At 38.4% G+C, this 17,615-nt stretch overlaps 1 protein-coding gene across 2 annotated transcripts in view; it reads right to left on the reverse strand.

Annotated features, from left to right (window-relative positions):
• Positions 1-6,739: 6,739 nt before the first annotated feature.
• JAM2 (junctional adhesion molecule 2) overlaps positions 6,740-17,615 on the reverse strand; it is a 62,520-nt gene continuing 51,644 nt past the window's right edge. The window contains exons 7-10 of one of the 2 annotated variants that reach the window (XM_080809907.1): positions 14,250-14,357; positions 12,450-12,465; positions 9,352-9,394; positions 6,740-7,447 (exon numbers count right to left, since the gene is read on the reverse strand). In XM_080809907.1, coding sequence (XP_080666033.1) covers positions 7,415-7,447; positions 9,352-9,394; positions 12,450-12,465; positions 14,250-14,357 — 200 coding nt within the window. In that variant the 3' untranslated portion in view covers positions 6,740-7,414. Of the gene's footprint in view, positions 7,448-9,351; positions 9,395-12,449; positions 12,466-14,245; positions 14,358-17,615 lie in introns of both variants that reach the window. The other variant, XM_080809908.1, reaches the window with a different exon arrangement.

The raw sequence follows: 17,615 nt of genomic DNA on the forward strand, positions 1-17,615 counted from the left end.
TTCAAAAGAGGAATAGATTTTTACTGTGGTGTGCCATTCTAGCTGAAATCAAACCCACTTAGAAATACCTTTCCCAAAAGACTTTTATAACCATTTCCTAATGATACGGCTGTGATTATATGAGTAAGATGTGCAGAGTTGGAATTGGGAAGGATAAAACAGTAGGAAGAAAACGGCCCAGTTTCTTCAAATGATGCTAAGCAGTGACTGTTCCCTTGAAATACTTTTATTTGACTAGTTGTAGACATTGAAACAGTGTTTGGTTATGGTATTATTTAAAAGTAATTGAGGAAGTCTAGTTGCTCAGGTCCTTTCTCTAACCTTCCCTGAAGCAACTCCATCCACCTATGGCGGGCTAGCTGCCTTGGGGTCCACAGTGCAATTGCTGGTCTAGAGAAGGGCCTGACCCTTGTCAGCACACCCTTCGCCTCCCTTCTTATTCCCTTATTTTCCCCCACTCAGTTTAGTTGAATTGGACCTTTTGTAATTTCACATCTACTGTCTCATAACACTTTAAAAAAATCTGTCTTGCAACTATTTGGAGTTTGCTGGAACATTCCAATCTCCATTCATTCTGTAAACAATAAGGATTGTATTTATGACTGACTACAAGAACACTGTGTTAAGTACCTTACTCCCATGCCCTTCATCTTTGGGCATTTATTACTAACTTTTGACCAGGGAAGTGATCTTTTTTTCAGCTGGATGTTAAAGCCCTCATCATCTTCAGAGCCCCTTCCTCTTTCTGATGAGGCTGTCCAGCTGTGCAGCTCCAGCCTTTCTTTGCCTTTTCAGTCTGCCAGTGCACTTTTTATCCTGAACTTAACACCTCAGATGTTTGTTAAAAACGACCTCAACCTTATATGTTTTCATATTGAAAATGGTTTTTCTCTCCTATGCCTGGTGTTACAGGTTGAACTGCATTTCCCTAAAATTCATTTGTGGCAGTCCTAACCCCCAGAACTTTACAATGTGGTTGTATTTGGGGACAGAACTTTTAATAGGGAAGAAGTTAAAATTGGGTCTTTAGGGTGGGCCTGAATCCAATCTGGCCAGTATCCTTATAAGAGGAGGAAATTGAGTTGAAGAAAGGTACAGAGAGCTGGAAAGGGTCATAATGTCTGTTACATTCAATCATAATAACCAAAGAGGGCTTCTGTTTCAGGCAATTTTTATTTAAATACATTTAGTGTAGGATTTTTTTGTTTTGGCGATTACTAGTTCTCCTTTGCCGCCCTTGCTGTCGTAGGCCTATAAATGTTAGGTGCTGTGTGTGTAAGTTCTTGGGGGGCTCTGTGTGCTAGGAGGTGTTCCCATTTTACAGATTACCCTAAGTGGGAGTTCTACGCCAACTATTGCAACTACTCCTTCTCTTCCAAATTCCTCTCTTCCCATCCCAGTCCAACTTGTTTCAGATGTTTTATCTCAGTAAGACACTGGCAAGAGGCTCAAGGCCTGCTACTTTCAATGATGCCCAGATGACCATGGGAAATTCATATCTTTGCCCTAAGAAATCATGGGAAAATAGGGGCTTCACCATTCCCCTTTCTATCTTAATGTCTTTCTCCAACTCTTTCTCCCTGCTCAAATAGCTATTTCCTTCTTGGCAACTGCCTTCAGTTTTTCTAAGCGATTCTCTTTAAAATTCCCCGTACTTGGGGATGAGTTGGCTAATATAATGCACAACTTGGACAAATTCATTTTGTCTAACAGTTTGGACAATTCAGTCTCTCTCTCAGTTCCTCCCCACCCTCAATCCATCCATTCGAGCTTGTGTGGTAGGGTAAAAGGGAGAGGACTGGGGTAATGATTTCAGGGTAGCACCATTATCTTCGTGAACATCCAAAGGGGTATTTGTACCCAAATTGTTTATGGTTTAGGAGGAGGCCTAATCAACATTCCGTTAACACAAATGTATCCTATCTTTATGTATAATGCCTTTTCTCATGTTCTCTGCTATATGTTATCCTAAAATATAAGAAAAACAATTTTCTTGACATATAGTAACTTTAGTATAATTTTTGTTAGTTAAATATTTGGAAAGAAATTGAGTTTGAGAATTGAAAGTCACCTGGCAAGGTCAGAAATCCAACCACATATCTTAGGAAGCTTCAGTTTTTACACCATCTTTAGGAAGCACTTGTAAGTAACACATTCAGTGTTAAAAACAGGATGAAGTGGACCTTTAAATCAATCCACCCTCAGTCTTAGAGAACTTACACAGGTCCTTTGTTGACACAACTATTCACTTATTTTGAGAGCATTTTGTTAGTAGAAAGCATAAAGACATTTTATACTTTTGTATGTCTTAGTACTTTTTTTTTTTAACTTGGGCAAATAAAAATACAGCTTATTTTTAAAAATCATAAACAAGAGTAATTAGAGAGTGTTAAATGAAATTCAACTGAGGAAGTCTTATGAATCAGGGAGCAGTCAGTCTAACACATAGAAAGGTGCCCTGAAGAGCTACATGAAATGGCTTTTATAGGCAGAAAGGGGTGGGACAGGGAAGTTACAAGCAGAGTGGATTGGCTGTGGCAAGATCACCTTCCTTGAGGGGACTGGAGGGGTCTATGGGGCAGATTACCTCACTAGCTTGACCAGGCAATTCCAGGTTGACGTTTTAGTTTCCACTCCTAGGAGAGGTTGAAACTGTAGTTAAGTTCGGTATTAAAGTTTTGGTTTGACGATTTGGACTTAGTACAAATGTCTCCATTTTAGAGTATGTTGTCTCTTTTTTAACAGTATCGACAGTTTACCTTGAATTTCCTGACCAGGTATTACTACTAAAAGTGCCCCAAACCCTTATAGAACAAAGTACGGAAAATTAAGGATGGAAAATCGGAAATAAGAAACATAGGAGGGAAAAACAAATTTTAAAACTTGAAAGTTGGAAAAATACCTTAAGATCTTTTCAAGAACTGTGTGGAAATGGATGCCTAATAACAAAGGAGTGGGAAAAGAGGGAAACAATTTCTGTCCAGCTTTAATTCATGGAGTAATAATTTGTGTCACTTTGCATAATGAACTGGATGATAACAACATTGCACAATACAATACTTTATTAATAATCTAAATCTGTGGAGAAATTTTATCAATTTTTTTTAGTTGCCCTTTCACAAATGCTCTGTTTTTAAAAATTCATTCAGCGTTTATTAGATACCAATTCCACATCAGATACTGTTTAATACATGTACAAGTGTATTATGAAATAATAAACCAACAATTGCCATTAAAAAAAAAATCAACCAAGTGCTATGGAGACTCAGAGAAGAAAGAAACTTTCTTCCAGCAGGGGGAATGAGGGAAAGCCTCACAGAGAAGGTGAAATTTGAGCTGTCCCTTAAAGAGTAAAAATTCTGTTGATGGGGAGAATCAGCATTCCAGGGGGGAAACATTGCATTTTTGAAATAAAATGACCCTAGTTCAGTTTGATGGGAGCAGAAGGCAACCAAAGTAGAACAGTGGAACATTTGGCTAGATAGGTAGGTTGTGACAGTATGACAAAACGGGTATGTGAGGGCGAGGCGGGAAGCCTTGAACCCCTGGGTAAGGAATTTAGCCCTTGGTAATGAGCTCCGTAAAGGAAAAGAGTGGAAGATTTTTAGCAAGGGGAAGGGAGAAAAGGGAGAAGTGGACTGGCGTTGCTTAAGAGTGTAATCTGGTAGCCGTTGAGACAGAAGTCCTGACTAAGGGAGGGAGTAGTTGAGGGAGGAAGGTCCCAGAAGACAAAACTTGAAAGCAAAAAAAAAAAAAAAAAAAAAAACAAAAAACAAAACTTGAGATTGGAACAAAGGCCTGAGGTGAAAAGGGTGAAAGCAGTGACAATCCAGAATGAGCCAGTGCAGGGTGGAGTGGATGGGTAAGGGGAGGTGGAGGATGGGCAGATGCAGAGATAGGAAGGGTAGGACTGCTGGAATTTAAATGTATTCACCCTGGTTAGCTTCAAGATTAAAAAAGAAAAAAACCAAGATTAGAGATTTGGGCATCTGTGGTGAGGGAAGAGTGGATGAGAACGGAAGGGCCCACCCCGGCACTGAGACTGGGTTGTGGGGACAGGGAAGACAGTACGATGTTGCAAGCTGTAAGCCTAGGGAGGGGTCGACTTGCCAAAGGTTACTAAGGGTGAAGGGAAGGTGCGCACAAGAGGAAAACTTAAGAACTTGAAGGGAATGTTTGTTGGGGGTAAGAAATAAACCACCTTGCGTGAAACATCCGGGAGCAGAGGGACATGGGTCTTGTAAACCGTGAGTCCTCACTTACTTCTGTGAACTTGGTGGACTGACTCTGAGTCGCAGATTCCTTGTCTGCCAATGATGACATGACCAACTTTGTTTTAAAAAAAAAAAAACATTTATTTATTTAGGAGAGGGGCAGAGGGAGAGAGAGAATCTCAAGCAGGCTCCACGGGACTATACCTCATGACCCTGAGATCACAACCTGAGCCGAAATCAAGAGTCGGACCCTTAACTGACCGAGCCACCCGGGCGCCTCCTGATAGGTAACACCGTTGAGATGAACGAGATTGTATATAGGGGATGGAGGTGAAGACTGACCTCCATCCCCCCCCCCCCCGCCTGACATATATAAAATGTTGCATAGTATTGACTTTTTATTTGCAGAGCATTTTTGTCAGCATTTGAGAGGTTGGCAGGCAGCCAGATGAAAGATGATGAGGTTCTAATCTTAAGCAGCTAAAGAACTCGCCTTGTAGCCACAGATGGTGAGAGGGTGTAGTTTCCCGGGTTTTACTGAACAATAGGTAGATGACTCTTGCCCTGCTCTGGTTAAATGGGCCTAAAAAGTTGAACAAGTTCAGCTATTTTTATTAATGTAGCCTTAAACAAAGCCACTCGTGAGATGAGGGAAGGTCTTTGCAAAGCCGTACTGAAAAACAATCAATTGTTCCAGATTTAGTAAGGTTAAACCTACAACTAAAAATAAATCTAGTTACAGGAGCAACAATGATAATTAAAACAAAGCAAAACTTTCTATTAGAGATTTCAGAGCCCTAATCCTTATGTAATACAATTTCACTGCAGGAAAATAAAATGCTCTATGAAGTCTAATGGGGTTTTACCAATTGTTAATATTCGAGCCCCTCAAAAGCAAATGGAAGCACAAGTCCAGACACAAGTGGATATACTTTCAATAAATGGAAAATGAGTGCTCAATAGTATATCCTTTGTGTGGGAGAAAGCATTCTCCACACAATGACATATACTTAGCTACATATAATACAGTATGATAATGTATAATATATATTTGACTCAAAGAAAGTGTTGTATGCTAATATTTTATAAGATGAATCCTCTAGCCAAATGGCTCAGAAGCTTTCATCTGTTAGTAAAGCTAAGGCAGTATGTATTTTCCTCCACAACATGGATTTGTGTCATTTAAGTGGAAGAAATTGATCTTATGTGATAGTAGGTATGCCTAGGGAGCCATCTTTTTTTTTTTTTTTTTTTAAGTAGCCTTCAAGCCCAGCATGGAACCCAATGCAGGACTTGAATTCATAACCCTGAGATCAAGAAGACCTGAGCTGAGATCAAGAGTCGGACACTTAACCAACTGAGCCACCCAAACTCCCCCTGAAGGGCGCCCTTGGAGACTCACATATACTCTTGACACTTGGCAATGTAAGAAGAAAGCATTCCTCATACCAAAGCAAATCAAAGCATGGGCAACATTTAGCTTAATTTCTGCAAAAATTTATAGACAGGTATTTTTCTCATGCTTCACCACCAGGAATTGGGAAACCATGTAGAAGGAGCCAAATCCTGTCTGCGCCTGCCATTTTTATAAATAAAATTTTATTGGAACACAAACATGCTATTTGTTTATTATTGTCTATGGCCGCTTTTGTGCTACAAAGGCAGAGCTGAGTAATTATAACAGGCCAGTATGGTTTAAAATATTTACTGTCTGGCCCTTTATATAGAAAATGTTGGAAGGAGTCTGGTGAGAAGCACCCAGTGCCACAGACAAGTGGGGAGCAAGGTATGGTCTGACAACAGGCATCTTCCCAGTGGCCTGGTGTGGTGTCCAGGTACATGCTAGTGCTCGCTTAAACCGTTTGTCCAGATAATCCTGAGATTTGTTTTGTCTAATGGGAAAAAAGAATAGATTCCTTTAAAAGCAGCTTAACCATGTTTAAAGTTAACAAAGTTCATGACAAAGTTTCATCCAGATTTTCCCAGAATGAGAAATGCCCCACCCATATTTTATTACCCATATTTTGTATGAATTGAATAATCACAATAAGTTATAGAAGATTATGCTTTTTTGACACAGTCTAATTGTTCTTATTATTAGTTGGACGCCTTACAATTAATCAGGGGAGAAACCAGATGATGAGACTGATTTTTCACTTTGGCCACCGTTTCTCCTGTGTCTTCTATGTATCAAGCAGGGCAACAAGTGTGGGGAGCCACAGTGAGCTCTTTTGTTTCACTCGTCAGACAGCCCCTTCTCTTTATATCCCCGGCTCTGCAAAAAGCAGGATTGGCCAGCAAGGGACTCGGCCCAGCTCAGAATTTCACTGCGTGGTTTTCAGAGAAAATCATATGAAAATCAGTATGAAGTCACCATCACGCAGAGAAAGGTGTCTGCAAGGTTATGCGTGTAGGTGCAGCGCTGAGTTCTGAGGTCAAAGCCGCCGATCCTCTTCAAAATAGTCTTATAGGAAGGAAAGACCAACAAACAACTCAAGTGAAATAACACACTTGGGTTTGTGTTTGACTCTCAAAATTATGTTTAATGAAGAAATCAATGACACATACTGGGTGAGAGGGCTCTGGTCATTAGGTATTTTTTTTTCATGTTGCTTTTGGTTCCCAGAAATAAAAATAAACACAAAGCACAAATCCTTGGAAATAAAACCCAGTACTCCTACCTCCCTTCTGTGAATAGATTAGTGATAAATGAGCAGCGGAATAAGGATTGTCTTAAGGGAGAAAAGAGGATTCTGGTAGAAATGAGACCAGAGGTTCCTTTTGTGTCTGTCAGTATTTTCTTAACCTTCTAAATCAGACTGCTGCACAGAAGGTGAGCACAGTATATATTTTCATGCTCTGTGGATTAATTTCACAATCAGTATCATATATTTTAGTAAGTTCCTCTAGAAGTTAGGACATTTAACATTTCGTAAACCCCAGAATATTACAAAGTTTTGTGATTCTTTTAACTTAGTCCAGACGCAAGAAGTCAGACTGGATTTTATTTAGATGCTGACAGAACTATTTGTTTAAAATAACAATTTCAAGTAATTTAACGATCATAAAAATTATCATGAAATACCAACGTCATCTCCTCATGTACCTCTTTGCAAATGTAAGACAAAGCAGAGTTTTACAATCTTTTAATAACTTGGGTAACAACTGTGGTTTTGGCGTATCTCAGAGGTGGACTTCTTTTAAATTATAAAGGATTTTGTATGCTTGAAATCCTAAGAAAAGGGAAAAAAACAAGTTTAAGTACAATGTATTAATTCATAATTAAAGAAATATATAAATTTTAGCAGTAGAAGGCTACATGCACTATGAGACTCTCATAGGTACAAACAAGCATAGAGTGAACTAAATCTGTTTTATGGGGAATTAAAGAAATACTAGGAAACAAGGTCTTTGAGACTTTGCCTAAAGAGTAAAGAAGTCAGAATGGGAGTTAGAGCAGGAGAAATCTTATCTGCTTGGGGTATGTTCCTGACATCCAGAGGGTAGAGGCTGGGGTGCTGCTAAGCATCTTATCACGCATGGTACAGCGCCCCCACCCCCGGAGAATATGCAAAGTTGTAAGAACTTATTATATCAGAATTTACATAAGAAATTACAATACAAGAATGATGAGAAATTGTCAATAATGCCAAGACTGAGAAATCGGCTTTATGGCAAAACCAGAATGGGGGGCTCAACCTCTCAGTGGAATGAGGGCAACCAAGAAGACGACAATGGCAAAAAAAAAAAAAAAAAAAAAAAAAAAGGTTTTTGCTCTTTTGACAGCCACAAAGTGTCTCCTACTGTTTGGAAGGATGAGATTACTTTATTCCACATTTAAGGAGGGTTTTCTATAAATTCTAGGAACAAATATGATGGAGTTATGTATTGCTTATCTGCTTATGAAAGAATAATACGATTATGGCGTGGTAAAGTACAAAATAAAGTGACTTCTGTGAGAGATTCTGGAGTAGACAATTTTAAAAAAATCAAATTTTGACAGAAAAAAATCTATGGAACAATAAGTGGGTTGTAAATTAGTGTCACTTAAAATCACTCAAGTGTTTAAAATACTGGTATCCATAAAACATAAGAGACTCTTAATCTCATAAAACAAACTGAGGGTTGCCCAGGGGGAGGGGAGTAGGGAGAGGGTGGTGGGGTTATGGACATTGGGGAAGGTATGTGCTTTGGTGAGTGCTGTGAAGTGTATAAACCTGGCGATGCACAGACCTGTACCCCTGGGACTAATAATACATTATGTGTTAATAAAACAATTAAAAAAAATACTAGTATCCACTGCCCACCCCTAGCTTTATGTGTAGAAAATCTAAGAGAATCCCTGCCACTGAGTGCCAAGGAATTCAGAGAACCAGTGTTCCATTTCTCAAGAAAGGGGTTAGACCTCTAAAAACACTGGAAACCTTCCTCCCTTATCCCCATATTCCTAAAAAAAAAAAAAAAAAAATCCAGACGGTTGAATATCCATCCAAAGAGCTACAAAATCTGAGCAACGGTGTTATTTACTGCTTCACTATAGTGTTCGCAGAAGCATAAGTACACAAGGGTCCAACTTATGTTGCTTAAACCACCTGAATTAGATAATTATTGTATCCCTTCAGGGATTTCTGAAATATTCCTTTTGGCAATAGCAGAGGATATTCCATATTCCTAAATTTTCCAGGTTGTCTGAATAACGAAAGGAGAGTCTTATAGTCAAAGATCTAGGGGAAGCCAGCTGCTTGGGTAAGCTGACAAGAATTGAATTGAATTGAATCCAGCCCCACCACTGGGACCTGTGAGAACTTGGGTCTTGATTTTCTCATCTGTAAAATGGAGCTGATAATATCAGACCGAATGATGCTAAGGAGGCTACTGATAGCAAACATGAGAAGAAGAATGAACGGTGTGGCAAAGCCCCACTGATCTACGAATGCGGGGCAACTTCATCCTGCCATCCCAGACAGAGAACGGAAGCTAACATTCACTCAGCTCCTTCTAAAGACCAGTCATAGACCCGAGAAGACAAAAGTATATTAAAACTGACAATCTATCACTTCTGTACAATTATTTCATTTCCCTGCCCTATTTCCTAAACACATCTGATCTATAAATAATATGTTTTTAAAATACTCACATTTTCACTCATTGTGGTGGCTTTAGATGCAGAACTACTCTTCCTGTTTGTGGAATATAACAGACAATATTAAAAAATGCCAGCATTCTTAACTGGATTTCTTATATTTATAGGCAATATTCACAGAGAAAACCGTATAACAAAGTATCAGCCTGTGAAGTCCTATGTATCTTTGTAGCCTAGGGCTAAAGATTTCTCTGGAATGTGCAGAGACTTACTCACTTTTAACTTAGCAACTTTTTAACATTTAGCACTTTGAAATCTTGAACATTATAATCAAAATGTATTCCCCCCCCCCCCCCCCGCCCCCGTATGGAAAGAAAGTTTTACAAGGTAACTAGGGTTCTAGTCATCTGTTATAGGCTGAACTGCCTTCCTCAAAAATTCACGCTAAAGCTCCAACCACCAAATACCTCAAAACGTGACCATATTTGGAGATAGGGTCTTTACAAAGGTAATTAAAACAAAATGAGGTCATTAGGGTGGACCCCATCCAAAATGACCACTGGACTTACAGGAAGAGTAAATGTGGAGACAAACACAGGCAGAAGGAAGACAGTGTGAAGACAGAAGACCATGTACAAGCCAAGGAGAGAGAGAGGCTTGGAGCAGATCTTCCCTCACCGCCCTCAGAAGGAACCAACCCTGTTGTCACCTTGATCTGGACTTGTAGCCTCCAGAAGCATAAGAAAAGGAATTTCTGTTCAAGCTACTTATCTGTGGCACTTGGTGACAGCAGTCCTAGCAAATTCGTATAACATCCAATTCATTATCCACCAAATTTTAAGGGTCATGGATTTGACAAATGGCAGGAGATGTGTCTAGGAGTAAAGATACTGCCTCCCGGATTCCTCCCTGGGTTGTTAAGAGACATTGTGATTGAAGAGAAGAATAAACTTCACAGTAGCAATGCCGACCTTTCTCCTTATCTAAGATGTTTCTCTCTTCTGCTCAAAACCCTCTAATTACTTTCCATCTTCCTCAATAAAAGTAGCAGTCCTCACCATTGCCTGGGGTGGGTTGTGGGAGGCTATAACATCAAGCAACCTTGTTCTCTGAAATCTCCCCCTGCACTACTGCTAGTCCTGATAACTTGGAACTCATCCTGGACTTGTACTGGGATAGGATTAGACTGAGCAACCAGGGTTGAGCAGGAAGTCTGGAAACAGGAGATCAATGGCAGCTAAATCTTCAAAAAAGACTTAAAGATTATGACATATCTGGAGCCATGGCAGCTAAGAGTAGATGGGAATGTCCATTGCCCCGCGTTGTTTCTGCCATTTCCATGTACACCCAAAGGACAGGTACAAATCAAAAGCACATAAACTTTGTCATCTCGGGATGCCTGGATGGCTCAGTCGGTTAAGCGTCTGCCTTCAGCTCAGGACATGATCCCAGGGTCCTGGGATTGCCCCCCCCCCTCCCCCGTCGGGTTTCCTGCTCAGCGGGGAGTCTGCTTCTCCCTCTCCCTCTGCTCTTCTACCTGCTTGTGCTTGCTCTCTTCTCTCTCTTTCTCAAGTAAATAAATAAAAAATATTTAAAAAAAACCTTTGTCATCTCATACACCAGTTATTTTTAAATTGCTAATCCTAGTTATTTCCACAAACTCCAGGTTTATATATCCTGTTATTTACTAATTATCTCTACTAGGAAGCCTGATTGGCATCTCAAATATTAAAATTCCCAAACATTCCAGATCTTCCCACCTAACGCCCCCAAACCTGCTCCTCCTGAAATCTTGCACATTTTGGTAAATGGTAACATCATTCTTCTCATAGGCATCGAACTATCTTTGATTTTTCTCTTTTACTCCCACATCGACATCCAACCAATCAATAAATTGTTCAAATGTATCCGGAATCCTATCGCTTCACAAAACCAGCCACCATTTTCTTTTGGCTGGATAATTACTCAGTAGTTTCCTAACTTCCTCCACTCTTCGCTACCTTATAGTTGATTCTTTCTTTTTTTTTAAGATTTTATTTATTTATTTGACAGACAGAGATCACAAGTAGGCAGAGAGGCAGGCAGAGAGAGAGGAGGAAGCAGGCTCCCTGCCGAGCAGAGAGCCCGATGCAGGACTCGATCCCAGGACCCTGAGATCATGACCCGAGCCGAAGGCAGAGGCTTTAACCCACTGAGCCACCCAGGCGGCCCCCTTATAGTTGATTCTTAACAGAGCAGTGAATGTGAGCTTCTAAAAATTAAGTAACAGGATACTACTCCCTGACTCAAAGCCTTCCAATGACTTCCCATCTGACTCGGAATTAAGGTCAGACTCCTCACAAGTGCCCTGAAGGGGCTCCGTGTAATCTGGCCTCCACTACGTTTGCACACTTCATCCCTTCCCTCTACTGTCCTCAGTTTCAGCCACACCAGTCCCCTCCATGTGCCTCAGATACTCCAGGTGGGCCTGGCCTCTAGATCTTTCCATCTATACTTTCTCCTCTGCTTGAACGCTCTTCTCATGGGTATCTGCATAATTTGCTCTTTCTGCTCCTTCAGGACCTTCTCAAACACCACTTCACCAGTGAATGAACCACCTAACCCCCATAAAGGACAATCTCCTCTCCTACCCCGTGTATTCTCTATCCCCTTATCCACTTTAGTTGACTCCGTAACACTTATCACAGTCTGACATACTGTAGAGTTTACATGTGTGTTTACTTTCCACCTCTCTCTATGTAAGCTCCATGAGGCAGGGAGTGGTGTAGCCTGTTTTGTTCACTGCTGTGTGGCCACTCCCTAGGACAGAGCCGGGCACCAAATAAGTATCCAATTCAATGTGAAAATGGCTGTTTAGTAAAATTTTATTTGAAAATTGTAAAGTTATCAAAATACAGAAAATATATTTTTTAAAGAGTACTATGGAAATGCCTACAGAGTTGAATTAGTGACTACATGTCTTCTCTAGCTAATTAAATAACATTGACAGGTAGGCATGAGGTGGGATGTATTTCTTGATGAATTTGAGTCACTTCCCTTAGGATAAAACCTTCACAAATAACCCAACTTTCCATGTTTGACTTGAAACAGATGATTAGCCGGAAATGAGCTGGTGTGGGCAGAAAGGCATGCATTTAAGAAAGTATACTTACTGGAACGAAGTCTCTTCTAAAAAAGAATAAGGATATATCATTAATGCAAGAGTAATATGGTATGATACATACTCATATAAAAGCAAGTTTAGGCTTAGTTTCTTTTTCTCAATCTTGATTCTCTCTTGGTGACATCTGTACTTTCTAAATCAAGGGTTGGCAAACTTTTTTCTGTCAAGGGCCACAAGGCAAATCTTTAGGTTTTGTGGGCCAAGAGGTAGAATTGAGGATATTAAATAGGCACTTACATAATAAGAGAGACCAAGTTTCCAAAAATTTTTATTAATAAAATTCAAAATACAATAATAATAAAGTCTTTTGTATAGGTCTATTAATTGGAAAAATAGAATTCTTTTGTTGACGGGGATAACATTTATGTTAACTGGGATTCAAAGTTAGTATTCCTTCTTATCAAACAGATTGTAAATATTCATTTGTAAAAACCATTCTTAGCTTGTGCGTCACAGAAAACCAGGTGGCAGGCTGGATTTGGTCCACCAGTCATAGCCTGCCAACTCCTGTCTGAAATCAAGTTCAAGGAAATGATCCTCTTGGATAGATTTTCTATCAGCTGAGAATGGGAGTAATATTCTTCACTAATGAATTCCTAACACCCAAGTCAAATCTTTGATTAATTCAGTATTTTAAGAAAAATGTATTTACCAAGTTTCCAATAAAGATATACTTTATTTTGCAACTATGGATAAAGATGACAACAATTTTGCGAGTCATCTTATCTGTCTGTACTTTCACCGGTGACCAGCAGGGGGCCTCAGCTGGATTCCATTCATAAAATTACATTTACACTAGACTAAGATTGGAGCACCAAGGAAAGGAGCTATTAATTCACAAAGCAGCTATTCTTAATTATAGGGAATATGCTTGAAACAATGCCATGGAAACATTTTATGACATTGAATATCTATTTATAGGTTGAGTTTTATGTTAATATGTTTTTTAAACCTTTAGTTCTAAAATTAATGTTCACTCTAAAAGAGTGGGTCTAAGACTTTCTTATGCTATAAATTAATTTACTAGTCTATGAAAAAAAATCCTGCTTTGCACACTCTTCCCGGCAGACTTGGTGGAGCTCTGCAGCTTTTGAGCTCTCAGATAATTTAAAAAATCCCCTAATTTTAAATAAAGATGGGGAGTAAAGAAATACTTTAAAAGAATAATACATTATTTTCAAATCTCATTCATATTAAACCCATTTTATCATAAAATGGGTGTTTGGAGTTATAAGAGGTCTAAACCTAAGAATTAAAAACTTTTTCCTGAAGCAACTGTAATACTATAGGTTTCTAGTTTTTATTGAACAAGGCTATATATATAGTTGTTCTAAGTTGACATTCAACATTCTGGTATTCAACACTGATAAAATATTTCACTGATTTCTTTCAATGAAGTTTCTTATGATAAAACTGGAAATCCATTTACAACTTGAGATACATAATTCCTAACTTTAGGGGCTCTTAAGGCCATGTCAATATACTATAAATATCCATGTGCATTGGCTATCTGTCAGTATCACCCCATTAAGCCACCCCACCATGCTTCTCACATAGTCTGTGGTGTTTCCTGAATGTTGTGATGAGGAAGCTCTGCCTTTTCTCCCTCTGTTTGCCAAGGTCCTTCATAACTCACCTACCTGTCACCTGGGACATTTTTCTGCTGCAGAAAAACCAAGGAAAAATACTCTCTAGAGTTTGTTAGAACTAATTGAGAGAAACAAGGTCTTGTAAGAAAACTCTATACCCACAGGAAGTTATCTAGCAAAGAAGGGTGAGATTCACTTACTTGAAAAGTAGCCTTTCCTCTGAGCATAGCACACGCCAAGGCCACAAACAGAAATCACTAAGGCCACAACTACTACAGCTGCTATGATGCCACTTATGTTGAGATCATCTGGAATGCAAAACAAGCCATGCATGAATTCGGGTCAAATAGATGGACAGATGCAGTTATTAAATTGAAAAAATTCAAGTAAGCTCCCCATTTGCCGCTATACTATAAACATGGGTGGTTCCATGCTACTGAAGCCTGTTCCGTTGATACCCTTCCAGGACAAGGTTCAAAACTGACTGAAAATATTAACAGAATTAAGTTTTGCAAGAATCTTAAATTGAAAGAAGTTCCATGATTCAGAAATAACACGTATGGTATTCTCTTGCATTCATTTGGGGAAATAGTACTTCAAAGGATTAAATATCAGATTGGAAGTGATCTTCAAGGTTCAGTGAGGCCAAGTATTAAACCACCACACAACCCCAATTCTACTCAGAATTCTTCTACGCCATCATCTGGGTCAATTTTATAAATAATGGAAAACTCATTCAGCCCCAAAGAAAGCCATGTGACTCTTGTTCTATAAATAAGAGTTGGAAACATGTTTCTTGAATTTAATTGGGCTTGTGTGTGGGTACATATATACACATACATGCCCACAACATATATGCCATTAAATTACCATCCCATTAAGTTTAAAATGAACTACACTCCCCAAGACTTTTTCCTGTTGCTATTAAGTGATCTTTCCTCTAACCTAATACAACTGGATTTTTTGGACCCAAGTTTGAAATCACTACCATGTTACTAACCTGCGAGGTTCTTTTCAGATACTGATTCTGTTGTCCAAGGATTAGATTATGAACTTTCCAAGATTAATACTTATGCAATTGGGAACAGCATCAAAAACATCCCCATTCAGATCACTAATAAAATGATGACTATGACTTTGTTAGGCAAAGAACTATGGAACAGGCTATTATACACCTCCCTTTATATAATGGAATTTATTATACCCTCTGGGTATGGGCTCCAACTGTGTGAATACATCTAAATATTTAACCTGGGTCACATTTCTCCAGCTTGTCCATCAGGATTTCATGAGCCACACCTTTCCGTCACTTGGATACTTCCTATGTATTAATAAATATATAAATTACCTATACTTTTTAAAGGAACAATTCCTCAAAGTGCTCTTGTTTTTAAAAGCAAGTATTAATTAATATATGATTAAGCAATTTGGAGAAAATATTAGGTAGCATTTTCTCAACAGTAATTGTAGATATTTAAAAGCACTGCACATTTTGGGAAAGATTTTTTTAAGAAATATTATTTAAGTGGGTATCCTTATCATGAAACTTTTTGGTCTCAAAATTTTTTTCTAATGTCAAGGGTTATTAAATTTCTCATATATCTGAAATATTAACTGATTTTTTTAAGAAAAAAGCTGAATACAGTTTTTAGAAGGCTGAGCAATTTGACTGGAGTAGAAAACATTAATTATTGCTTGGTGTAAAGTCAGTTCATTTTTAGGGACACCTGGCTGGCTCAACCAGTAGAGCATGTGACACTTGATCTCAAGGTTGTAAGTTTGGGCCCCACATTGGGTACAGATTTTACTATAAACTAAAATCTTAAAAAGGAAACAAACAAACAAAAAACTCAGTTCATTTTGCTTGAGCATTGAGAGGTCAGTAAGACCCAGCTATTTATTTACTTAAAAAAGTAGTGCCCAGGGAAAAAAATTCCACAATATTAATAATTTAAGGCAAAATGAAATCAATAAGGAAAAAAATCAACAATAATCATAATAAGGCAAAATTAAGTTAATAACTACAGAACCAAACTGTACCTACTATTTCCTTTGTAGTAGTCAACAAATGTGATGTCTGCAAAGGTTTCAGTCTCAGGGCTATTATCAGACAAAAATCCATTCCATAGTTTGTCAATGAACTTGACATCTATGAAGGATTCAACCTAAAGGCAGATTCTAACAACAACAACAACAACAACAAAAACAACAAAAACCTGTCTTACCCTGTAAGTTATGGTCTGAATTTTACTTTATTTCTTTCAGTGAAATGGAAGAAGACTTGTAAGTTAGAGATGAGTTAGTAACAACACGTACAAAAATATTATGTTTTTTCTTTGAAAAAAAAAAAGAAAAGGCCACTATAAAAGGAAGGCATCTTCATTCTAACCAAAACAAAAGGAACCAAACTGTTAAGATGCTAAGTGTGAGCGGGGTCTCCTGGGAGTTTTACAGGGGGCAGCTTGGGCATATTCATCAGGCCCATGATTTACTTTCTTTTTACATTTCAAAAAGAGCTTCCTTAGAATAGATTCTGGTTTGGGTTATAAGTTATTAGTGATAACTCATGAAGGAAACTTGACATGTGACTTCACAAATTCTTATGTATCGAAAGATACTCAATTTCAACCCAAGGTCATAAAACATCTAGGATCAATGGACGAGCATTAAATGAACAAATTTTAACTTCTAAGCTGACTTATACCAAAAAGAGTAGATATGTGAAAATCATGGTCAAATTAAAGTGGTAAGACTAGTGCAACACAAACTATTAAATTTCAGCTGTTTCACGTTTTAAGTAAATGTGCAGGCTTGGAATAATGTATTCCAAATAAAACTGCATGCTTGGAAAATGTAATTAGTATGCTAAGGCCATGACTTCAAAGGTATTATTTCTTGAGATGAGGCTAAATTAGGCGTGGAAATTAAACAGGACCATTTAAAGAAAGAATAAATAGTGCAGGTGGTATAAGGTTACAGTAAAAAAAAAAAAAAATGAGGGTAATAGGTGAATAAATGCAGTTAGGAAACACCATATTCGTGCATTAACTTTAAATACGTTCTGATGATTTTTCGAATGGTAACTCCAGCACGAAGACGGATACTTCTGATATTTTAAGCAAATGCTTATGTTTGACTATAACTGTCAACACTTGGGTGAATTGGATGGATAATGTGTATCCCTGAATTTTTAAAAAGACACTTGTGGAAACTAGAATACACTCCTGAGTATCTTATCCTTTATGGCATTCTAAGGTCTAATAAGATTATATTTTCTTTAAAAACAATCCCAAGAGTTTAATCGTACACAAACACCACAAATTAGTGTGCATAGACCTGTATATTTCTGAGCACATTGAAAACATGAATTTCTGACCTCATGGAGATGAGGACAAACTCCTGAACCAAGGGGACCTGTGGGTATTCTGTTTCAGAGTGCAGCCCTCCAGAATGAGCTTTAACCCCGCAAGAGTAATCTCCAGCTGCCCTATGACATAATCTTTTTCAAAACACAGGACTTTCACAAAGGGAAAAATGAACCAAATTATTAGAAATAAAATGAAAAA

Source organism: Martes martes, assembly GCF_963455335.1.
Source record: "Martes martes genome assembly, chromosome: 1".
Classification (NCBI taxonomy): Eukaryota; Metazoa; Chordata; class Mammalia; order Carnivora; family Mustelidae; genus Martes; species Martes martes.